Raw genomic sequence first — 26,204 nt, forward strand, 5'->3', positions numbered from 1 at the left:
AGTCTAAATATGTCAAATAAGACAGGTAAGAAAGCAAAAAAAAAAGATAGTTTGGAGTTTTTATCAGTTAAATATATTTGCACCCAAAGAAACATAAAAAATTAATTCTCTTGACTGATATAAACACACATAAAAAGAAAACAAGCAGGTTTATAAATATAGAATAATGGAAAATCATCTTACAATGGAAGAACCCGAAGACATCAGAATTGCAAAATGTGTCAGGTGGTTACAGCGGCATGAGGTGTGGGTCTCATTTGAGGACAAGAGCTCGCAGCCCTCCAAAGACCAGTTGCCATTCATGGTATCAGGCGAGTAGCTCCAAAATGCACACTCACTCCTATATTTATCTGTGGTCTGAAAAAGAGACATTTTACTGATGGAAAAAAGAGAAAGAATTATATATATAGTATCACATTTTTCATATTTGAAATACCATTTTGCATATCAATATAATTACAACCATGCCTAAAACGTACAACACAAAATCAATGCTAATAAATGAGCGCTGGTGTTCTGTGGAAGAACCGAAGTTATTGCAACAATGTAATACTTTATCAACTCCTGTGCCACAAAGTTGTGAGAATTATGTATTATCAAATGAGATCATTTAGCATAGTGCAAGACACCTAATTACCATACGATCTTTATTTGATAAATGTTTACAGAGAATACACTGGATATTAGTCATTGACCCAAGTACTAAAAATACAATACTGAACAAAACAGAAAAAGTATGTGAGCCGCTGATTTTAGATTCCCATGAGATGAGAAATTATTAAAAAAGAAAAATAAACCAGGGGAAGGAGAAAGTAGTTGAGACAGGTCAGAGGAGGACTTTCTTAGGAGATGCTACTAAAGGAAATATCTCAACGAAGTTAGAGAGATAGAGTAAACCCTAAGACTTGGGAACAGAAGGTTCTGTATGGAATGGAAAATAGAAAAGCTCTGAGGCTGGGTAGGAATATTCCAGAAACCCTGGAAACCAGTATAGTTTGGGCATGAGATAATGAGCAGTTGAAGACAAGATCAGAGATAGGGTCTGCTTGCGTAGACTGCAGGATGGTTGTTTTATAGATAAACTTCTCTTTACCACATATATTAAGTGATCATAGCATAATATTATGAAAACTACTTTTAATATTCCTTTGAGGTAATGGAGAACTATATACGAACTGGTGAAATTGCAAATAAATTCAGGAAACTGAAGGTGTTAGCTTCTATTTTTTTTAGGAAAACAATGGGATCCAGAATTTATTCTCAGAAAGAGGGAAACCATGAATTAGGTAGGTCTGTTGTCAAAAGAAAATGATAAAATTTCATAGTGGTTGTTAATTTGAATGGGAAAAAGATTTGAACAGAGAGGAAGATTAAGGATAATCAAGTTTTCACATGAATTTTGCTGAAGAATTTTTATCTAAATGTGTGTTGTATCTTGTTTCGTAATTATATCAGAGACTGGTGAAGTAGGTGGTTATATTTTTTCTAAGTGCAACCTATATTTAGGAGAAAAACAGTCTTAGGTATATGTATATCCAACTCATGACTAAGAACCAAGGTGTGAAATGTATTCACTTAAAAGATGTAAATTTGGAGTTACTACTTTGCTAGGCAAAGATAGGAATTAGAAATATATTGGAAGAAAATTATCACTGACTTGGAGTCAGTGACTTGGCGTCATGACTTGGCATCTCTTCAGCTGCCACTAGCAAAAACTGTAGAAAACCCATCAGAGCATGTGAAAGAACAACAGTTCTAGTGTCAGAAGGTCAGTTGGCACCTAAAAATATTTAAGTTTCCTTTCTTAAAACATTTCACACCCTCTTCTGAACATAATGCCTACCAATGTTTAGGTTTGAGCTACTGTTTTCTTGGATCTTCTATGCCTTTAGCTTCTCTCTACATTAGATGTCTCTACAGTGACACATTTGTATCGTGTGTCAGTGTATCTGTTCTTTTAGTTCTCTTCTTCCCCATAAACATGCAAATACAATTGCCCAGCTTCAAGGCTCTTCATATGGAGCATCAGAGGTACTTTTTCATCGTGTACTAGGACTTAAATTCTGTTGAAAATCCAAGAAACCATCAACCATAAAAGAGCAGTAAATGATCTACGATCTTTAGTTTTCACATTCATTTTTAGGTATATAAAAAAACCAAATACTTAGTACTTTCTAATGTTTATTATGATGGAGTTTTAATTACATATGAGGTTGAAAAAGATTTTGAATAACAGTAAAGGAATAAAAAGGTCTCAGCTAATTTCTTTATGAAATACTGTAAACTTCTCTGTGATTATATTTTAATCAGCATTTCAGTCCCTGCAAATATTATTTTAAATGGCAATTAGTGATCAAACAACTCTGTCATTACACAAATGAAATTTATCTCTTTGGCTCTGATACATTTTTATAACTCATTACTAAAAGGTATGGAGACTTCCAAAGTGAACAATGTAATGAAAAATAAAATTGAAATACAGATTAACTTCAGAAAATCAAATGTGCAGAGTTCCTTGATATTTACCAGAAAGATAACAGAGCACGGAAAGTGCAAAAATATTTTATAGAAAAATTAGTTGAAACTACTTTACTCTTTCAATTTTTAAACTCAAGAATTCACATACAATTAAAGTGCCACAATGAAAAAAAGTTCACTTTTCTGAATGGTTCACACTCATAACCAATAGTTACTAGAAAAACAGCTTACCTTCATGTGACTTAATGTAAATGTTATTTTTTCAAGTTCATACAGCGTGGGTGGGTTTGAGCTAATTGAGACTGAAATTACTGAAGAAATGACTCTTTCCTCTTCTTCAGAATTATCAGAACTTTGAGGTTCCAATACGAAGTTGTCAGATGATGAAAACAAGGGACCGATACTCTTATAATATAAAAATGCAACTGCAACATTGCCTATCAATCAAATAAGTGTATTTAGTGAAATTCTTATAAAACAAAAGTATATTTAGGCTTTCAAAATAAACATAAAAATTGAACAAAGTTTTTTACTCTAAGGAAGTCATATGAATACCTAGAACCTAAAATGTGGATCATAATAAGTGCATGTCTATATAATCAAATCATACTAAGACATATTCCCTGACCTTCATGACTCTGAAACTAATCATAGACAGTAGCATCCCCTTTGAACAACCTATATTTAGGAGAAAAACAGTCCCAGATAAATGTATATCCAACTCATGACTAAGAACCAAGGTGTGAAATGTATTCACTTAAAAGATTAAAATTTGGAGTTACTGGGCACCTGGGTGGCTCAGTGGGTTAAGCCACTGCCATCAGCTCAGGTCATGATCTCAGGGTCCTGGGATCAAGTCCCGCATCAGGCTTTCTGCTCCGTGGGGAGCCTGCTTCCCTCTCTCTCTCTCTGCCTACTTGTGATCTCCTCTCTTCGTCAAATAAATAAATAAAATCTTAAAAAAAAAAAAAAGAAATGGAATACCAGTTTATAAAAAAAAAAAAAAAATTGGAGTTACTACTTTGCTAGGAAAAGATGGGAATTAGAAATATATTGGAAGAAAATTATCACTGACTTGGAGTATTAAGGAAGTTGAGAATTAAACAAGTTTTTAGATGCCACTGAGTTCCACTTCATGCCGACTGAAATGTTTCCTATTTAATATTGATGACATATAGTTATACAGTTATGCAGTCTCAAGGTAGGAAATTTACTGCCTTGCCAGACAGCTATTTATCTGTGCCCCTGACACTCCTCAAATGCAGTAAATCAGCATATAACCCAGTACTAGAAATGCAATCTGATCAGTTCAGATTATCATGTGACTATTTTTCCCTTAGCCTAGATATTACACCTATATCAATGGATCTCAAATTGTCTTGATTTTTGAAGCAGCTCCTTATTACTGATATTAAGTATGTGAACAACTCAAAATCTAGATCTATTGTATTTTTAAAATTCCTGTCACCACTTAGGTCACACAGCTTCTCTTTCTGTTGTACAGAATTACGGACACAGAATGTACAACTTCGCATTCAGAATTTACTCTTGGAATCAAAAACTCTGGTTTCAATCATTGTTCCTACTTGTGTGGCTATGGATAAACTGCTTGGAACTTCAGCTTCTTCACTTGTAAAATGATAATAGTAATACTCACTCTAGCTACTTAATGGGCTAAGGTGGAAACCAAATTAAATAATACATGAGTCTTTTGTAAAAGTTAAGGTGCTATATTAATAGGACTATTGTTATGTTTTAAACTAGAAACATTATATATTTACTTTAGATTACTGACAACTTATAAAGAACTCTTTTATATTTGGTCCCTCAAATTTGGGAGACCAAAATAATGTGAAAGGCATAAATTCTTCAAAATCATAAATAAAATGTTGATTGTATCATAAGAGACAAAGAACTGTGCCCTCTAGCTGCCATCTTGCATCACTGTGAGTCTGCACCTAATCTCAACAGGTCTGCCCAGAATCCCGGAGCGCCAACTCTAGTTCTGGGCCTGGTTTCATTTCCGCTGCAGCAAGGTGAAAGAAACCACCACGAACCAAGAGAAACTTGTCAAACTGCTCAAGTGGACGTTGCTCGCCCAAAGAGGAGGGTGGTCCATAGAATGGCGCCAGGAGATGATAAAAAAACCTCAGTTCTTAAAGGAGTTAGGGATAAGCTGTATCTGTGATACTGAAGACGTATGTTCACACACTAAGGAACAGTGATCCACTTTAACAAGCCTCAAGTGCAGGCATTCTTGGCAGCGAACACTTTCACCATCCCAGGCCAGGCTGAGACAAAGCTGCTGACAGAAATGCTACCCGGTATGTTAAAACATCTTGGTGCAGACAGCCTGAGCAGCTTAAGAAGATCCGTTAAAACTCTGCCCACACAATCTGTGGATGGAGGAGAACCACTTGCTACTGGAGAGGAGGAGGAGGGTAAAGTTCCAGATCTTGTAGAGGATTTTGAGGAAGCTTCCAAGAACGAAGCAAATTTAATTGAGTCAACTTCTGAAGACGATAAAAGTCAAAGAAGTTACTGGGAGCTGCTACTGTGTATTAGGACTGTTTTTTTTTAAAATTCTGTTCATGTCTCTGAGAAAAGCCAGATTTCTCATATTTCTGAGCCCAAGCCCCTTGGACACTGCAACTCTTTTCAAGTGTTTGCTTAGACACAATTTGTTCTTTGAAGCTAATTAAGCTGAAGAAGCCTGGGAATAACGGTTGAAACAAGGTTAATGAAAAAGAGAAAAAACAAACAAACAAAACCAACCCAAAACAAAGAACTGTGATACAAATCCGAGTCCTTCCACACGACACACATCACACTAATAAATAATATTTTTTGATACTGCTGTGGTTATGTGACCTAGAAATTGCCTAAATGCATCATGTTCATATTTTCTATTGTCTTTAAAAAAGATATCATGAGAAACATCTCTAAGAGATTGCTGAAATCTATGTATATTAGATAAGAGCATTTTCCTCAACTGCCAGTTTAAGAAAACTTATATCGAAGAAAGAAATGAAGTGATTGTAACATGGTTGGGCTAGTGACATTATGAAGACTCCCTGTGATAAGAACTAGCCCAGTCTTTGCCATGGACAGGCCAGGGTCTCAAGCAGGATCTGAAAACCTTTAAGGTCAACTTGACTCAGTCCAGTGTATGAACCAGTTCATATCACGGTGCCTTCTCAGAAGTTGCAGTAGGAGATGGTCCAAAATCAAACGAAACCCCCAAAAGATAAGATAGATCTCTTAAGTCTACTAATCATTCCTGTCTTTTCTCAAGGAAAATATTTAACATCAAATTTTTGACTTTGGGTAAAATGTGATTCTTCCTGCATAGAATACTACAAAATCCCTTCTTGGTTCGGTTCTGAGTATTGTTTCAGTATTTGTCCATTCTCATCATTTGAACCTCTTCTAATTCCCATGGCTTCTCACTAATTCTTGGCCTGATTTAGCTTTTAACTCTCTTATCAGATATGTATCTTCATTCAATAAATGAGGGATTTATTTGCTAATGACAGGAAATAAAATTCAGTCTATAAAAAAAAGATGAAAAATCCACCTGTTCTTCCATGGACCTCCCTTATTTTCCTAATAATGACACTATACACATTTTTAACTTGAAGCCTATGTTTTATTAATGATTTTTTTTTGTAAATGAATAATCACATATAGACACCATAAAGCAGATTTTATCAGTTTGTTAGACTTGCCCTTATTTTTAAGATACAACCTTAAGAGGGGACCTGGGTGGCTCAGTGGGTTGTTATAGCCTCTGCCTTCGGCTTAGGTCATGATCTCAAGGTCCTGGGATCGAGCCCCGCATCAAGCACCTCATCGAGCCCTGCATTGAGCCTCGCATCGAGCCTCGCACAGGGCTCTCTACTTAGCAGAGACCCTGCTTCCTCTTCTCTCTCTCTCTCTCTCTGCCTGCCTCTCTCCCCACTTGTGATCTCTGTCTGACAAATAAATAAATAAATAAAATCTTTAAAAGAATAAAAAAGACACAACCTTAAGGAAATCAAATTTTCTATGTTTTCTTAACAGCTGACATTATGGTGACTTTCAAGTGTCAGAGTTTGCACGCGTGATCTTCAAATATAACAAGGCTATCATACGTTCAGACAGGATCTCTTTGAGAAATTAAGTCCATCATCTGTCAGTATAATGAGTATTTTCAGTGGTTTTATTCTCAACTTCTAAACACTACTCAAATTGTCTTAGAAATTTCAAAAGTTTAACACAGTCTTTGGATTTGCTCCTAAATAGTTATATGTATGCATGATTAATCAGAATACGATGTAATAGGGTAAAAGCCTTGGATTCAATGGTAGTATGGCTTAGTTATTTTTTTCTTTGTTTAGTGGCCATCTGTTTCTTATTATTGTAAAAAAATGACAAGAAAGAATGAAGGGGATAATATCAATTGGTTAGGGAAAAAATCCCACATTAATGTTGTGCAAAATTTTTTTTAAAGGATGTTCTTCTGAGAATGATGTGCAGAATATTAAAAAAATAAATACAATATAGCATTTATGAAATGATTTCTATACTAAAGATCATACTGTTATTATATATACTTTTCACTTACATTTATGACAGCCCACATATTCTTTGAAAATCTATTATAATTCATGTTTCACTTAGGTAGTATATTTTGACCTATTTGAGAATGATAACAATTCTGTTGGCAGAGATTTTTTTTTCCTAAGTGCATTGCATTAAAAGACCACATAAATGGCTAAATAGCTGCTTCCTTGTCCTTGATTAGGTGACAAGGAAAAGCTGGTCAGGTTGATTTCTTTGTTAACTTCCTCACTTCTAGTACTGGCTCTGTCTTATTTGTTGATGTGCATGGAGAAAAATCCATTAACTTCATTGTGCCTTCGTTCCACTATCCATAACGTGAGGAAATTAGGGTAGATAATCATCAAGTTGCCTGCTAGTATTAGCATTCCATTTCCCAAGAAATCCTGCCTTTAGATGAGAAGTTTACAGTAAAAGGATATGAAATGGCAAGTGGAAAAGAAATTGAGGCCCAAACACTGACTTTCTGTCTTCGGGAACATTGTTTGTCTTCCTCACACAATTATAAATTCAGCCTCCCAATGAGTAATCTGAAGAAAGAATAGTAAAAGAATCCTATGCAAATTATAGCACCTATAATTTCTATAAAAGATGGAATAAAATCACAACTGCTTTATATATTCCAGTAGAATCTCAACAGTATCAGACAACTTCAGAAACTGGGTACAAGACAAGAAGGCTATAGGTATCGTCAGCTAAAATTCTCACCATGTATTGATATCAGACTGAAAATCTCGAGCACAAAGACAGAAATCCTGTCTATAAACATCAAATGTGTTCTCTAGGAAACCACACGTTATATGTACATCAGATACAATCAAAGGCATGATAAGTATTTATTGCAAATTACTGACATATTGAATATAAGACTATTGGAGTCTTACCATTGGAATCATATGCAGCTTTCCTCTTTGGAAACACCTTTATATAATTTCCATCCACATTCATATAGGGATGAGTATGTTTGATGTGATATGAATCAAAAAAGAAAGTCTTGAGAGCTGAAATAAAACCATGAAAATCATAAATTCTCTGAAGTTACTTTAATCAGTCTATTTGTTTAATGAGGACAATTTTATTCATCATTGTTGTGTTTTATCCATCATTATTGTATTTCACCTTTTTTGGCAAGTAGAATGAGCATATTCTGAACATGCTTAGACGTTGTATCTTAAAAATCTGATTCAGGTTTTAACTTTTTTTATTTCACTTTATCACTCATGGTTTAATTTAATCTTTGTTGGATTAAGTAAAAGACAAAATACATATGTACACAAGGGAGCTATAAATTATAATTACTAAATCAAAGACAAGCGACCACCATGTCTTAGAGGATGGTATCTATAATAAAATTGACCATATGGGGAATGATTGAATTAAATTCTTGGATGATAATTTCCTTATCTGGGGTAGCTCACCTTTTTTATTCAAGAGCATCTCAGAAATGCAGGGATCCTATATATTAGTCATAATGCTTGCTATTTTAATTTTGAGCAAGTGGTGAATTCTTGCATACTTACTGCTGCATAGTCAGATGTTACCCACACAATATCATATAGATGTATGCAATGATTATCAGAAAATGTTCTTTGTTTCCCAGAGCAACTTTATAGGCATCTTCAGTTTGATTCAAGATTATGAATGTTCTAAATATGAGATTGTATGAAGCAGGAAACATTCTAGTTTGCTAAGTTGATTGCTTCATATCAGAAAATCTATCTAGAAATATCTTTGGCCAAGGTAGATCCAAACAAGTCATGAGATGACTAACTTAAAATGACAAGAGAGTAATGTACCCTAAGCATTTGAATGCTAGACAGCTCAGCAATCAGACAAGGTGAAGATGGTAGGGAGAAGACCTTGCTTATGTATGAATATGTTTTTACTCATACTGCTTCATTTTACTTGTACTCCTTTTTACTCACACTTCATTCACATTATTCTTATAATGTGCATTGCCATTCATTTCTGCATTGATGAAACAGGTAACAATTTAATTAACAGTATTTTAAATACTTTGTTTCCCTTTTGAGGATGGCCTGTTAGGCAAACCCAGTGTTTTGAAATTGACCTTGGCTTCTCACCTATATCACTTGAATTAGTATTGAACTGAGTGGTCTTTTGGAAGTTCTGAGATATCCTCAAGGTAGCCTGTTCAGCAGCATGCATCAATTTTGTGAGATGAGTTCTTCTGAGATTCATAGATAACTTGTCCCAAACTATAAATGTGTCCTTTTGAACAAAATTATTCACAGTTTTTATAAATTCCTGTTAAAAAAAAGTATGTCTTTTAAAAATGTTGGAATCCATGAATCACAGATGTAAGGAGAAATTCAAAGCTCAGTTATATTGAGTTAAAGCTCAGCATACTTACAGTAAGAGTTGAATTAGAAAGGGTGTCCTTGGCTGAATTCGTGCTATTCATGTCACCCAGTAATGGGGATGATTTAGCTAATATTTCTATATATGTAATTATATCCATTGGTGAAAGATCTTTCACAGAATTTCTGTAGATTTCTTGTAGTAAAGCCACAGGTTTCTGTATGTGTCTAAACTGTACAAAAATGAGTCCAGAAAAAAGAAACCGATTTAGAGCTCTATTGGATCTTTTTAAGAATAAAGATTGTATGTTAAATTTATTCTAAGTTTGGTTTTCTTGTGCTCTATGTTAATAAGTTATCAGACTACACCTAAACCATGCAGCACTGAAACTTGAAATTTTTTGCAAAAGGTTAGCAAATAAAAAGCAGAGAAATTACTTTAGAAAAGAAACAGCATGTTTGAATTAATAACTTTTAAAAATGAGCTTTTAAAAGTTATAATATATGATAATGTATTTTGATTTAGATTTCAATCAACCAGAGAAAAATTCTTTATAATGTGATAGATTGGAAATTTGCTCTTAGCTGACTGCTTGTCGTGTTGAGAATCACACTTTCAATCACACAATTTTGTGAATGTCCTACTTTATTTACTCTTTGAAATATTTCCTTTGAAGTACAAAATTTCCTGGCATTTGTTATGTTTTCTTAGAATGTGGGAACCGGCCTGGGGTCAAAGGGTGTTTTTACTATTTTGTTCATCAACTTTCTTTATATGTTGAAAGCAAAATTTCCAGTATACTAAAGAGTGAAAAAATAATATGCACGAAGTATCTCAAGGTCTTCCTCAGGACTTTGGGGATTTTCAAATTGGTCCTTTCTGTGACTCAAACTACCTAAATCTGTACATGTAAATAGTTTTGACTCTACGTGAAGATCAGCTGGTTGCTCTTCTATTTAAAATGTGATGTAGGAAGGATTTTAATGGAAACTAAAATGTCAAAATACAATAAATTCTTAATCTAACTAGTTTACTTACTTTTGTTACCATTCTATCAATATTTGCAGCAATACAGGCATTATCTAGATGGCAGTTCGCACTCACATTTTCTGTAAAAAAAGAAAATGGATCATATAAAAAACCTAGTAAGTTTTTAAAAATTTTTTTTCCTGGGGCACCTGGGTGACTCAGCCAGTTAAGCATCTGCCTTTCTGCTCAGGTCATGACTCCAGTATGGATCTAGCCCCCACCTCGGATTCCCTGGTTCTCCTCCTACCTGTCACCCAACTCATGCTCGCGCTCACTCTCTCTCAAATAAATAAATGAAATATTTTTTCCTAAGATGATTATATTGATTCTAATAATTTTACTCCTTTATTTAAATATTTAAAACACATTCTTAACACTTGAGTTTTATTTTCTGTTTTACTCATTAATATTTATTAGCTTCTCATTATTTTAAAAAATGATTCATAATAAAATATACAATGTTTATTTTTATTCATTTATTTGTCCATATTTATTTTCATTTGTTATTATTTTTATTCATTAAGATGTACAATATTTTATGGGAAATGGAAGACTGTAGTTACCCTACATGTTAACTACCTGTGTTAACCGCATAAAACATTCGGTCTACCTCTTCCATTAAATGAAACGACAACTTTTTTTTTATTTCATTTTATAGATAATAAAAGAATACTGGCAGTTTTTAGAAGATGTAGTTCTTTGTACACTTTACTATTGTGCAGCATTATATTTTATATAGCTCTTCAATATTACATAAAATGTAATCATGTAACTTACCTTGGCAGTGCGTGCCATCATTAGGCGTGAACTGTGATTTCCCTGTGGATGTCTGATAACCTTCCTTGCAGGAGCAATTATACCCACCAACCACGTTTTCACACACTGCATGATCTCCACAGGCAGCTGATTCACTGCACTCATCTATATCTGGAAATATTTGGAAAATTAAATTTTTTATTTAGTACTTACACAATTGCTACCTTGCTGATACAGTTATATATGGTTAGTGATTTCATATTAAATTTTATAAGAAAGTAAAGAAAATCCCATGATTTGGAAAATGACAGAGCAAACTCAGCTGCATATAGTTATTTTAAACCCCGATTTGGCCAAACCATTTTGAAAGTGAATTTAAAAATGTCATTCATGGACCAAACTCTTGAATTATTTTCTGAGTATAATTATTCATCCACAAAGTCATTAAAATAATTTCCATCATTGACAATTTAACATTTTATCTTAATTTAATAAAGACCCAATTTTTTAAAAAGATTTTATTTATTTGAGAGAGAGAGAACACAGAGGGAGAGTAAGAGGAAGAAGCAGGCTCCCCATTGAGCAGGAAGCCCAATCCGGGGCTCAATCCCATGACCCTGAGATCAGGACCTGAACTGAAGGCAAACACTTAACCGACTGAGCACCCAGGTGCCCCTAAAGACTCAATTTTAAAAATACATCTACAATTCTTTGTTTTCTACTACTAAACTAAATGGATTGTAAAAATTCAGTTTAATCTGCATGATAAAAAAAAGTAGCTCATTTTTTCCCAAAGCTTCATTTTTGCATGTAAGTTATCCTAAAAATTAGCAAAATGTATGATTCAACTCCCTTAAAATTTTACCACAACTTAGTACTTTTTGTCCAGGTTATATTTTACTATGATTCTGAATACACAGTCATCAGAGATAAAGTAACAAATTGTACAGAATTAAGTCTTAGATTTTCAATAGCCATATATCAAAGTCACAGTAAAAATGTTGGGTTTTAAGCTCACATACTTTATATTCTTAATTTAAAATTTTACATACTGCAGTGAAATATGTCTTAAAGTTAAAAATATAGTATAAATACTCTGCCAGTAGGCAGAGTTCCAATAGGGAATGATTCCAAGTAACTGAAGAGTCCAGATCATTACCTTACGCTAATGCAAAGATTTTTGTGTTCCCAGCCTGGCTCTGACATCTTAGAGATACTCTGTCAGATTAATGATTAAACCTGTAATTATAAATATAAAATTTGATTTTTTAAAAAACCAATAGAGTGCCACAATACAGTTTGCCATAAAAAAGGGGGAGTAATCAAAGTCCAACTTAAAAGGTCATTTAGCTAGTTATCTTAGAAGTAGTTGATCCTGATTTTTCCCTTCAAAAATGCAATGAAGGCACAGAGTAACATTAAAATTCAAACCACCAAAACCTGAAGCTGACAGTAAGTCTCTTGGTAGTTCTTGAAGACATGTCCATTAGCTAGAAAGGGAATGGTACTAGATTTAAGAAGACAATTCATAGGCTGAAAAAAAGGGTAGAAAAGTCTTTGTTCTTCTGCCAAGCCTATATATTCATAATCTGTACTCTTCAGAGATCCATCCTCTTCCTCTCTTTTCTGTATATGTGTGTTTAGAGACTGCCACTCCACACACACACACACACACACACACACACACACGGAAAATAAAGTAGTATATAGCATGTACTATACCCAGTGGTATACTGTATCCAAATGGGGATAACACCCCAATGAAGATGTTAATAGAAATAAAATGTTCCGTTTATGATATCAACGGAATATTTTATTTCATGGATATGAAGCTTGTATTTTCTGAATGCCCATGTTTCCTATTTTTAGATGCCTTATTTGCTAACAGGAAATGAGTGTTGATTTCTCTCAATTTTAAAATTATTTGAAGGTGCAGACATTGTCCCAAACCCATCTCTAAGCAACATAAATAGCTTTCTTTTTAAAAGATTTTTATTTATTTATTTGACAGAGAGATAGAGAGCGCAAGCAGGAGGAGTGGGAGAGGGAGAAGCAGGCTCCCTGCTCAGCGTGGGTTTCAATCCCAGGACCCTAGGATCATGACCTGAGCCAAAGGCAGACACTTAACAGCTAAGCCACCCAGGAGCCCCAGGAACATACAAATCTGGGCAAACTTAATGCCCATCCTCTCTCTCTCTTGTGTTTTGGACACAGGGTATATAGTCTTGGTGCTCGTAACCAACTGTGTTTCAGTTCTTCTCTGTGTGTCCTCCACACCCGTGGTGCTTGTTGGGTTTCTGCTCTAGTTCAAGCCTTCCTACCACCAGTCACTTAGCCAGTTACTATCCCAGAATGTCAGTGTTGGACCAAGCAGGGTATTTCAACATCTGAATTCACCAAGTGACAAAATGGTAATCTGTAAAAAGAAAATAAGGAGGTAGTCTCCTGGGAGACCAGCATTCAAAATGAGGATTATGTAAATTTGTATATTCTGACTCCAAATGTTATATGAGAATATTAATTAACCTACCAAAGTAATGCTTTTCAAATCTTAATCATCCCACCAAAGTCATGTTTTCCAAATTGTTTGGACTTTTCAGGCTTATACTTTTTGATTTTATAACTTTTTACTCAAATGTGGAAGTAAGGTTTGCTGAATTTGATGTTCTCACTCTGTGCCTTGTAGTAGGGTTCACTGAATCTAACCTAGTAAGGGAGTGTCTAACTACCACAATGGCTATGTGCCTCTACTTTGGTTAGCATATCACTCTATGCCCCTTGCTACCTAGTAATATAGAGAGAATCATAAAATATTGAAAGAGTATGCCATGTCCAAATGAGATGCGACCAGCTTACCAAAATGAACATGACCGCTGTTTTGCAGCAAGATCTATACCCACTTCTCCAGCAATCTCTTGCAGGGCCTCATTAGCTGGGATCTAATAAAAACACTGTGTATCCTTCTTCTTACATGTAAAAGACCCGTAGAAGATTTTAATTCAAATTCTAGTTATAATACTCATTAGCCTTGTGACTTTAGGTAATACTATACAAATACCTTTTATCTCAAAAGAATGCTATTTTATAACAAAGAGGAAATGGATGTGAAGGTGTTTTGAAGTTGTGCCCAAGATGTAATAGGTACAGTTATTCTATTCATATTGTGTGTTTTCTTAATAGCAGGAGCCCTGTGAATATGTAAGTTTGGAGAAAACAGATTGATAATGAGTGTCTCATTAGATTGCCACGTCTTAGTACTCCCCGGAGAGGTAAAAGAGGAAAAGAACCCCTACCACATTTTAATAAAAGTTAAATTGCTCTTCTGTAATTATTTCAGTGCGGCTGGAATTGACATACCTATTTAATAACTGGTCCACTTTTTCTACCACCAACCTAACACTCAGCTTAATATTAATAACTTGATTTTGCCAAACGTAAGCACATCATAACAGTCATTTACTTGTTTTGCACATCAAAATATTCACTTGCTCCTTTTTCATTAGTAAGGTTATGCTGGTTTTTCATGTCTACAATGTGCTGGCCCAGCAGTAGTTCATCATAATCTTCTTTCAGAACATGATCCTATGATTGTTTTGATTCTTATCATTTTCATCAATAACTGAATGGTCTAATGTTTAACTCACAGACTGTGAAAAAAGATAACTTGTGCAATTACTGAGAGTAATTTGCAAAGACAAAATTGGACGTTAATATTATTCAAAGCCAGAAAAAAAAAATCTGAAATGATCAGTGTAGCCAAGTCAATAAGACATAGAAAATTATAAGCAGTAAACACTGCTCTTCGGCACATGGTAAATGGGAAGGAGTTCTTGGGTTGTACTCATCTGGCCTTGGAAGAATTCACTGTTTTATTGGATATGTCGGTTTTCTCATTTGCGAAATGTCAATCTGGAACCATGTCTCTTGGGAAAGAGGGAATCTGAAATTCTGTTTTACTGTAATTCCAAGGGAAAGCAAATGTTCAGGATGCTAAATTTCCTCAAAACCTTCTGCAACAAAATTACCTTCTCTATGAACAACAGTATTTGAATATTGACTAAAGTAAAGAATTTTGCTTGGGTCATTTCTTGCCCTGAATGGGGGTTCTTAAAACATTGTCTTTTTATAGAGGTTCTTAATGAATATAATTACCAGACATGTCAAATTTAAGGATAAGCTAGACTTTCAAATCAGACGTGATACAGTACAAGGTGATTTACTAATGTAAATGGAAACAGAATTATAGTTCTCTGCTCAAAGTCCCTGAAGATTATCATAATGCATAATGAAAATTACTATAGGACAAGAGAGGTTAAAAAAAAAAAAAAAACTATGGCTGTTCTGCTTCTCAAAAAAGCTTAATCCTTAAGGACAATAAAATTGGTGAGAAATAGCCATTTTTCAGCAAATGAGTTTTCCAGTGAATAATCCATCAAAGAAAACAGGTAGAAGCTGAAGGACTCAATATCGGATGCTGGGTTTTAATATAGTTCTTGTGTTTACTGATTACTTAAAAAAGCTAAAAAGGGAATTAGACAAAACTTAAGCCCATTCCACAATATCTCAATAATAAAGGAGTATTGGGAGACAGAGTCTGCAATTACAAATATGTTATACTTCCATTAAACGTTGGCATTCGATCATCTCTGTGGGTGTGTGTATTTTCTGTGTCTGGGATTCGATTTTTTTTTTTCTAATACAGGAATTCTCTACTTGTAGGGAACACAATCAGACAGAGAAATATAGCCTTTTGTGAATTGGGGCATATTAAAAGTAAACATGCTCAGATGAAAAGACAGATGTCTTCCAGAAACAAGAGGAAGTGGAGAGCATCGTTAAAATTGTATTAAATTTCAATGATTAAGATGTTACAAGTTCTGTTTCTTCATTAACTGGAGCATTTCTAGTAAAGCTTAGAGAGCTCTCTAATTAGAACTTAACTAATAAAGGTAAAATGCATAACACACACACACACATACACGTAACATTCCAAGAAGACTAGCAACAAGAGTAGGGGCTTGAGAAGAACAAATAGTGAGATATTACAAATTTTCTGGACAGAGCTTCATAGATTACTTCCTGAATATACTGTAAAGCTATATACTGTAAAACTTTTTGCTGAAAACACTAAAGATAAAATTTATCCTCCAACACAAGGTGCCTGGGTGGCTCGGTCAGTTAAAGGTCTGCTTTTGGCTCAGGTCATGATCTCAGGGTCCTGGAATCTAGCCCCATGTTGGGCTCCTTACTCAGACAGAAGTCTGCTTCTCCCTCTCCCTCTGCCCCTCTCCCTCAGCTCATGCTCTCTCTCTCTTTCTCTCTCTATCAAATAAATAAATAAAATACTGAAAGAATTATTATCCAACAAAAATTGTCCTATTTTCTCATATTTTAAATCCTTTATTCTCATGCAAAAACGTGATCCACTGCATTTGTATGAATCAGATCAATGCCTAAGATTTAGACGGCCACCCATTTTTGCCTCCCGTGGCTTTCCAGATACAAGACTGTGGTTCTAAACCTCTCTTTATCCTAAACATGTGAATCTGGAGTAGCGTGCACATCCCTTGGCTATCAAATGAGAATACATTCTTTTTCTGTTTATATAGCAGAGTAAATTTTATGAAACCATAGGTACATGAGACAAGATAATTTCTTTGATACAGACATTTCTTCGATAAAGTTTCTTTGAACACTGTCTCCTAACTTATCATGTGTTAATAATAACATTGTTAGGCTTCTCCTTCACTTACTGATGAGAATCTCAGTAGGGAACTAATCAAAGGCTTCAGTGTGATCTAAATTAACTTGGATATCTCTCTTTTATCTAACCATGTAAAGTAGAAGCAGCACATCACCTTTGTCCACGTTTCATGCAGAGTTCTAGTCTTGAGTTCTAGTCTAGTCTCTTCTCCTGGCCAATGACTTCACTCTCAGGGCCTCAGTTCATGTATTAATTCTGCAGATCACTATCCGCCATAATTAATTAAGCTAGTTGTTGGTAAATTGGACAGTTTTGTATAAACCATGATGAAGATGATTTTTAACTTGCTTTCAAAGTTTAAATCTTTGGTTTCGGGGAATTTGCCTCTGAAAATTGTTCAACTCTTTGAATTTCCTAAACAATCTTAATTTCTCAGACTATAATCTATAGGATCTGGTATATCAAATGCATGACCAAATTACAATAGAAGGATATTTAAAAACTTCTAGACACTCTCTTCGGATTCAGAGTGATATTTCACATAGGAATTTAGGGATGAAATTATTATCATCCCAGAGGACATTTTAGTAAACCTGACATGATTTTCTAAATAGGACCCTATTTAGAAACTACAAACATTAGTTTTTCTGAACATTAGTAGTTACATTTAATGCAGACCTTAATAAATAATTCTAAAAGCACTGGAATAATTCTTTTATAACTAATGCCTTTCTGAATATTTTCCAAGAAAATGTAGAGCCCATCTCAGAGTGCATGTCTATAAAAGCATCAATATCTTGCCATGCAAATAGTAATTTTTTTGAGTCAACCTATTAAAGTGTAAATATTTATTCTGTTGTTTGTCACCATGCTAGATCACATACTTTCAAACTGCTTGATTTTCTCCTCCCAAGTATTTTCCTTATATCCTTAGATAAATATTCCATAGTAACTGATTATACAGCATTAGAGAATGAAAGGAATTGAGGAAGTTACTAAAAGTATTGCACAACTAGGGTACACTCAAGGATGGGTAGAATTTGGCTCAGATAATATTTCATCTCTGGAGGTAATAAGCGGTAAGAGATCGGTACAAATTTAAGTTAGGTGGTCAAACTTACCTTTGCAGATGGTTCCATCATTAGTGATGAACCTGTCCTTGTTACTGCTGGATCTGAAACCAGAGACGCACATACAGTAGTAACTTCCCTCTGTGTTAGTGCAGTTGGCATTTTCACCACAGGGCTGGGTCAAATTTCCACACTCGTTATCATCTGTGGACATATCAATTTAAGACATTATTTTTATATAATTGAGATTTAATTTCTAACATTTTCTACCAGTATTTGGGAACTGCGATTGTTAAACAGTTAAACACTTCCTTTGTAGTTGCAAAGCAAAACAGAATCTCTTACTTCTGAAAATACTGAGCATTATTATTGAACCTATATCAACATATTCCAAATTTCATGTGTAATTTAATAATAATAATGTAATACATCATACTTCTTTGTAAATTTACAATACTCTCTAGAATTAGTCAAAAGCATACCATAAGTTAAAACATCAGAGATTACAAATTGACATGCTCTAATCATGTACCATTATTTTTATTATTTATTCCCTAGAAGAATTTTGCAACACTAGGTAGACACCTCTTCACTTATTAATGAATTTATTCATTGAATACTCTGTGTGTTTTATTGTCCTATAGAAGAGCATACAAAAAAAACTTATATCATGGTCCAGGGTCCTTACCTTCTAGTCTTGTAATACAATTTAACAAAAAATATATAGGTTCACAAGCCCTTTAAAAATTCAGAAAGAAATTTATACTACCTGTCAAGTAAATAAAACAGAAAACAAGGGCTTTTCAGATGGGATCATAATAGACTGGAGGAGAGAGAGAATATTTTTAGGTGACATTAAATCTTGTGGGTTGAATTACATCTTGCAAAAAGGTATGTTCAAGTCCTAATCCTGTGTCTTGTGAGTAGAGGTCCCTTAGAAATGGGACCTTTGCAGATGTAATCAAGTTAAGATGACGTTACACTGAATTAGTCGGGCCCTAATCCAGTGGCTGGTATCCTTGTGGATATGGTATGGGAAATTTGACATGAAGACACAGAGGGGAAGCCTACGTGAAAACAGAGGAGGTGCTGAAAGTGATGCAGCTGCCAGCCAAGGGACGCCATGAACAGAAGAGCTGGCAACCACTAGGAGCGAGAAAGAGACAAGAAAGGATTCTTCCCTAGACCCTTTGGAGGGAACATGACCCTTCCAACACCTTGATTTCAGACTTCTATCTTCCAGAACCAGGGAGGTTCTGGAACAACATTTGTGTTGTTTTGAGCCTCCAAGTTTGTGCTAGTTGTCAAGGCAGCCCTCAGAAACTAATGGACCCATACTGGCCAATGCAGGATAGAGAAGCATTGGTTGGAGAGAAGAAAGATCAGGAAAAGGAAGATAGAATGTTGAACAAAGATGCAAGCATAGGGTAACTGAAACATTTCTGAAGATAGAGGAAAGCCAAATTGGGGAGCACAGAGAGAAACCATAGGGGAATCTCTCTAAAATCAAGTTCAAAAAATATCTTTAATTTTCATCCCCCGTTTTTAACAAACCAAGTTTAATTTCTCTTTAAGAACAAACGGTATGATATTTATTTGTACACAGGCTATTGCAGACATACAGTGGTAACGAAGAGTTGGAGATTTTCCTGAATGTTTTATAAATATGAATTCATCGGATCCTTACATAAGCTCTAGGAAGAAGGTACCATTGTTACCCCCTCTAACTGCTGAAGAAAAGAAGGAATAGAGAGAAAAAAGTAACTTGCCAATATCACACAGCTAGTTACAGAGCCAGGTAGTTTAGTTCCAAAGCCTGTTCTCTTAACTGTTGCCTCCTGCTGCTTCTGTGAGAATTATTTTAAAATGCCAAAATGTATAATAAGATCTTATCAAATGAATTATGGGTCTATTTTGGGAAATGGAAAGATATTGAAGTAGTGATTTCAGAAGGAAAATGGAGACTTTATTTGCATTCTATTTTTTTTTTTTTAATTTGAGAGAGACAGAGAGAGCCCTCATGGGGGGAGGGGCAGAAGGAGAGGGACAAGGAGACTCCCTGCCAATGGGTCTTGATCCCATGATTCTGAGATCATGATCTGAGCTTAACTAACTGAACCACCCAGGCACCCAGACATAGAATTTAGAAAAATTCTATTTTTTTTTCATCTTTTTATTTTATTTTATTTTTAATTAAATTAATTTATTTATTTTCAGAAAAACAGTATTCATTATTTTTTCACCACACCCAGTGCTCCATGCAATCCATGCACTCTATAATATCCACCACCTGGTACCCCAACCTCCTACCCCCCCACCACTTCAAACCCCTCAGATTGTTTTTCAGAGTCCATAGTCTCTTGTGATTCACCTCCCCTTCCAATTTACCCCAACCCCCTTCTCCTCTCTAACACCCCTTGTCCTCCATGATATTTGTTATGCTCCACAAATAAGTGAAACCATATGATAATTGACTCGCTCTGCTTGACTTATTTCACTCAGCATAATCTCTTCCAGTCCCGTCCATGTTTCTACAAATGTTGGGTATTCATCCTTTCTGATGGAGGCATAATACCCCATAGTGTATATGGACCACATCTTCTTTATCCATTTGTCCATTGAAGGGCATCTTGGTTCTTTCCATAGTTTGGCGACCGTGGCCATTGCTGCTATTAACATTGGGGTACAGATGGCCCTTCTTTTCATGACATCTGTATCTTTGGGGTAAATACCCAGGAGTGCAATTGCAGGGTCATAGAGAAGTTCTATTTTTAATTTCTTGAGGAATCTCCACACTGTTCTCTAAAGAGGCTGCACCAACTTGCATTCCCACCAACAGTGGAAGAGGGTTCCCCTTTCTCTACATCCTCTCCAACACATGTTGTTTCCTGTTTTGTTAATTTTGGCCATTGTAACTGGTGTAAGGTGATATCTCAATGTGGTTTTAATTTGAATCTCCTTGAGGGCTAGTGATGATGAACATTTTTTCATGTGTCTGATAGCAATGAAGACATACAAATGGCTTCAGACACATGAAAAATTCTATTTTTAACTTAAGTTTTATTTCCACTTACTCATTTGCAAACACTAAGGATATATGTGTAGACATTAACATATGGTAGAAACTAGGGGTGAATTCCTCTCTTTTTTCAAAAATGACTATGGACAGGTCAGGTAAGATTTTCAAGCTAAGTGCTTTAAATGTATTTAAACATGTTAGAGCTCAGTACCAAAAAAGATTATTTACTGCTATAGTCAGAGACCAAGATTAGTGTTCCAGGCATCCTGACACATGGTTCAGGGACCCAGGCTCTTGCCATCTAATGGCTCCACCACCCATTGGGTCTCCAGGCTCTCTGTATTGATCCAGGTAGGGAGTTAGGGTAGAATGGAGCATAAAAGAGTCATCCATCACTTTGGTCCACCTTCTATTCACCAGAATTCATTCAAATGGACACATTTAACTACAAGGGAGGCTGGTGGTTATAGGCCAGGAAGAAGAAAGAAGAGATTTTGAACAGTCAGAGCTCTCTGCCATATTTATTGTTCCACAAATATAGTTGCATTTGAATAATGAAACCAGATATATGTGAATACCAAAAAATTTTACCAAATATAATAAAATCTAGTTGATTAATAGCAAACATACATAAATTAATTGGAACTCAAAAGGGAAGATAACATTATATTTTTGAAGTTACTGTAATTTCTTTAATTAATAAACATCATTTAAATTAGACATATCCATTGCATTAATAGCTGTTACTCTTCCCTTGGCCAATCATTTATTTTGTGTGCTTTTGATTTGTGTTGATATTTTGATATTGTGCCTCTGATGGAGGATGAAAGAGGAACTATAGTTCTGTCTCTGCTCTTCAGAATCTGGAGACCTTGACAAGCGGGGACGAGTAAGCAGAGACCAGAGAAGTGCATATGTGGTGAAAGAAGACTCTGCCAGAGTAAATGATGGCCTCATTCCTTTTACTCGGGTGGGGAAAGAGGACAGAAGAGATTTCATGGAGTCTGGAAGGATGAGGTTTTCGTGCATTACATTTTTATATAGTTTTATTCGGACATAATTTTAGGCATTATGGAACTATTAAAAAATGTTATGGAAGGATAAGGAACTAACATAATTGATATCTTTCACCTCCCACCTGACTGCAGGGTAGTCTAGGACACCATGTGGCATCCATGAGAGCACATTTTAAGACATGGTTGTTGGACATGATTACTAACATTCACTGAAGACTCCCAATGAACCAGGAATTGTACTAAGCACTTTGGATACATTATCTGACACTTGTTTTTAGTCCTCATATAAACCTAATGATGCAGATGTGATTCCTATTTTACAATAAAACTGAAATACAAAAAGTTGGATTACCTTGCCCAAAGGTACACAACTAATAAGTGGCAAAGTTTGATTCAAGCCTGGAGCATTCTGAATGTCAAAGTGATCTCATTTTTCCTAAATACTACATTATAAGAGAGTTCATTGTGGTAATAGCTACCATTTACTGAGTGTTTATTATGTGCTAGTTACTGTGATAGAAAGATTACTGTAAAATGGAAAGTATGTTGTGACTACCTCAGATAATTGTCAAGAGGATTAACAAAATTGACATTCAGACAATTTTTAGAGTGGTGCCTAGCATGTAGTAAACACTATATACAGGCTGCTAATCTCCTTATTTACAAAATACTACTATTGCTATTTAAATTGCTAGAAATCTGGTTCCTACTTAAAATTCTTAACAGCAACCTGGCCTTAGTGTGTAATGTTATCTCTTCTCTATGTGGAAGGGAGCTTCTGAATTTTGGGAACAGGTTTAAATCACTTATCTTTACACAGGTATCATAATAAAGATATTTATTTATTATAAATTCCTTATTATTTATAAGGAATCTATAATGTATGGTCTTACGATTACTTTTCTCACAGCTCAATTTTTAAAATTTCAGTAATTTATTTTATTATTTTTTAAGAGTTTATTTGTTCTAGAGAGAGAGAGAGAAAGAGAGAGAGCAAACAAGCTGGAGTAAGGGGAGGATGAGAAGGAGAGGCAGATTCCCGCCTGAGCAGGGAGACTGACATGGGGGTTCAATCCCTAGACCCCCAGGATCATGACCTGAACTGAAGGCAGACGCTTAACCAACTGAGCCACCCAGGCACCCAAGTAAGATAAATTTTGAATGGCTTTATATAAACTGTGCTGAAAATGTAATACTTCTTTAAGAGGTGATACTTTATTAACATGTCTATTTAATTTTTAATTTATTCTGTACACAGAGATACAGTCTATAACTCTAATGACAGTATATACATATATACTTGGAGCAAGCATATATGTTTATGTATGCATATACAAAGCTAGTTTATTCAAATTAACTGAGAGCAGCTCACAGATTGAACACAATCATCTAAATAAAGTAAAAGAAAAATATTTCATAACGCTGGGTTTGATTCAATCATTTAGTTACTCAAATACTTATGGAGTCTCCTAGTTCCCAAATGTGAATATGGTCTATATTGGGAAATAAGTAAAAATTAATCAAAAAGTCAGGATATGTGCCCTGCTGTCAGAGTTCACTTTCTAAAGCAAGTTAACACAGTAGCATATAATTGAGTTCTTATTAAAATAAAAGTTTCAATTTTTATCTCAAAATTTGACTCCTTTTACAGCATACTGGGAAAAGTTTATATTAACTTTAGAAGAAATTGTGCTCTCAGATCAGTTATTGGTAATAAAGAGAACGAGGAAGATTGTATCCCTTGTGGTCTATAGCTGAAAAATGATATGCAAAAATACTGAGAAAAAGGACTCACTAGGTCTGAAGCATTGGTCAGAGTCCAAGAAAATGAGACCCTTTATATCAACTGATTATGTTTCTAAAAATAAATTAACATGTCAATAAGTATTGGACTCCAACACATTTTTAAAACTATTGGGCAACATTATTAATAGCCAGAAAAAAGAGATTAACAATGATTTTTGTGTCTTTCTCTACTGTGTGGTTTTGAGCACTTGACCTCTTAGCTTTCTTATCAAGAATTGGGAAATAAAAGTATTTTGTTATCTCTCTCCCAATCTTCTGGACTGGATATACAATAAGGACTAATTCCCTAATGGTCTGAGTCAAATCTTGTTTTTGTAAAATAGCACTTATCTAAAAGTAACCTCCTCATTTCCCCCAAGATAGTGGAGATAGGCAAGAAATTATCTTCATGAAGTAATATATAAATTTGAAGTATTTAAATAGCCTTAACGTTTCCAGTGTCCAACTTCATAATAATTAATTTTCAAGGAGAAAGTTTCTTTGGATGGATATAATACAGGAAAACAGAAGCCTGCTTCTTTTGTGCTCTAATTTCCATTGTTCAAATCAATTGACCAGTTCCCTTACCCACTCTCTGTAACTCTAAGTTTAAGCCTCCTTGTGGGATTATAAACTAAATATTTCGATTAGAATATCACTTGAGAAATTCACTGTTACACCATTAAGTTGGAGATAAAAAATTTTTAACATTTATCAAAAACTGTTAAAGAGAAATATTAACATTCCTTCAGCAAAAATTTTTTTCATGGTTCATGTCGAACACACTGAGTTGAGCAGTCGAGAACAAAAGCATTCTCATCCGGTAACACAACAGGATCCATAACTACTGGAGAAGATGGACAAAGGCCTCCATTCTTAGGAGGCAGGGTGTGTAACAAACACAAGGGCTATTTAGCAGTGCAGTGGTAACTCAGAGAGGAGAATGGTTTCCTGGGCAAGTTTTCAAGATAGAAGGGTGAAGGTTATTTACAGGGAAGGTTTAGAAGAGGAGGGGATGCTGGAGCCAAGCACTGAAGTATAAGAATTTAGACAAACTAAAGGGGCTTCCAGTAATCCTTTCAAAGGAAAGAGCTTATCCCAGGCTTGGAGGCCTGCGCTAGCTGCATAATTTACAACAGAGCTATGTTGTTGAACACTGGGTAGAAGCGTAGAAGGTGAAGGACAAGACTGTGTGGGTAGGCATGGCCTAAACTCAGAAAACACTTGCCAAGAATTTGGGACTATATTCACTGAGTAAAATAATGGTCATCATCAGATTTATGTAGTGGAGAAATCTGATTAGATTTGAATTTCAAAACAGGTTTGGAAAGATAATGAAAATTAGCTAAGATCCCAGTAGACAGGGCAGAACACTACAAGACATGAAGAACCAACCAAAGCAGAATCAAGGAGAAAGTGGGGTAAGCTATATTTTGAAAATATTTAGAGGTTAAAAATCAATGATGTGGGGAGAGAAAAAAAAAAAAAAGTGGTTAGGTTAAACTTGATTAGGCATGAATTGAAAATTGTATCAGTTGGATAATGGCTATATGTGGATCTTTTATTATTAATATTATTTGCTTTTGTGTGTTTGGATTTTTGATAATAGGATAATTTTAAAAATATCAGTGGGGACTAGAGATTAATTAGATATAAATTAGCTGGAGAGGGAGAAGGCAGGGATGACTCCCAGATTCCCACTGGAAGAAGTCTGGCTGATAAACTGATCCAATTACCAGGACAGGGAGAAGCAGAAGAGGAGCTTCCTTTGGGGCTAATGAAGGAGTTTGCTTTGACCAAGGAAAGACTGAGGTGCCTTTAGCACATTAAGATAGTATTAACAATTGGGCAGTCGATCATGTAGTCATAAATTATTTAATCACGAGGTAACACTCAAGGCTCCCTCCTCTTCCAGAGGAGGTGTCAGAATCAAAAGCCTGGCGTTTATTCAGCTCTAGTGCAAGTAGCAAGCCTGCTGTCTTTCTTTACACCTATCTCTAGGTGGACCCTGTCTCCTGACACCTTCTGCTTTCATCTCGGTAGTTTTAATGAACATGGCTGTGGCATTATTGCACTCTTGTTTTCCTTTTGTTGTTGTAGCTGTTCTTTGTATGTTTTTACTTGGGTTTGGCTCTTCTGACCAACTGAGTAATACAATCCAGAGGTTAGGATGTGAGAACAGAGAACAGGGACCAAGAAAGCCCCTTAGCTTATTTTCGTTCCCAGTGTTGGCAAGAAAAACCTTGGCAGTTCCAACAAGGTTCAGTCCAGCTACCAGAAAGCCACACAGAAGTGTAAATAATAAACAGGTGTAAATGCTAGAATCCTCTCTCAACCTATTTTTGGGCAACGTGTTCCTGTGGTTGGTGGCTAGCTACTCATTTTGTTATTGTGGGCTTATACAAAAAACCGAGATCAGTGCA

The 26,204-nt window shown here is 35.1% G+C and overlaps 2 protein-coding genes across 3 annotated transcripts in view; one reads left to right on the forward strand and one right to left on the reverse strand.

Annotated features, from left to right (window-relative positions):
* Window positions 1–6,996, forward strand: part of LOC309842461 (uncharacterized protein) — a 98,652-nt gene extending 91,656 nt beyond the window's left edge. Inside the window, exon 4 of the mRNA XM_082686685.1 lies at window positions 4,450–6,996. Within this exon, the coding sequence (XP_082542811.1) occupies window positions 4,450–4,666 (217 nt within the window). The 3' untranslated portion in view covers window positions 4,667–6,996. The remainder of the gene's footprint in view (window positions 1–4,449) is intronic.
* ADGRL4 (adhesion G protein-coupled receptor L4) overlaps window positions 1–26,204 on the reverse strand; it is a 108,002-nt gene that overhangs the window by 34,285 nt on the left and 47,513 nt on the right. For both annotated transcript variants that reach the window (XM_082686668.1, XM_082686667.1), the window contains exons 3-10: window positions 18,013–18,165; window positions 11,209–11,358; window positions 10,441–10,511; window positions 9,455–9,634; window positions 9,165–9,348; window positions 7,965–8,081; window positions 2,710–2,915; window positions 184–357 (exon numbers count right to left, since the gene is read on the reverse strand). In XM_082686668.1, the coding sequence (XP_082542794.1) occupies window positions 184–357; window positions 2,710–2,915; window positions 7,965–8,081; window positions 9,165–9,348; window positions 9,455–9,634; window positions 10,441–10,511; window positions 11,209–11,358; window positions 18,013–18,165 (1,235 nt within the window). The remainder of the gene's footprint in view (window positions 1–183; window positions 358–2,709; window positions 2,916–7,964; window positions 8,082–9,164; window positions 9,349–9,454; window positions 9,635–10,440; window positions 10,512–11,208; window positions 11,359–18,012; window positions 18,166–26,204) is intronic.

The sequence above is a fragment of the Mustela nivalis genome, assembly GCF_964662115.1.
Source record: "Mustela nivalis genome assembly, chromosome: 10".
In the NCBI taxonomy this organism is placed as follows: Eukaryota; Metazoa; Chordata; class Mammalia; order Carnivora; family Mustelidae; genus Mustela; species Mustela nivalis.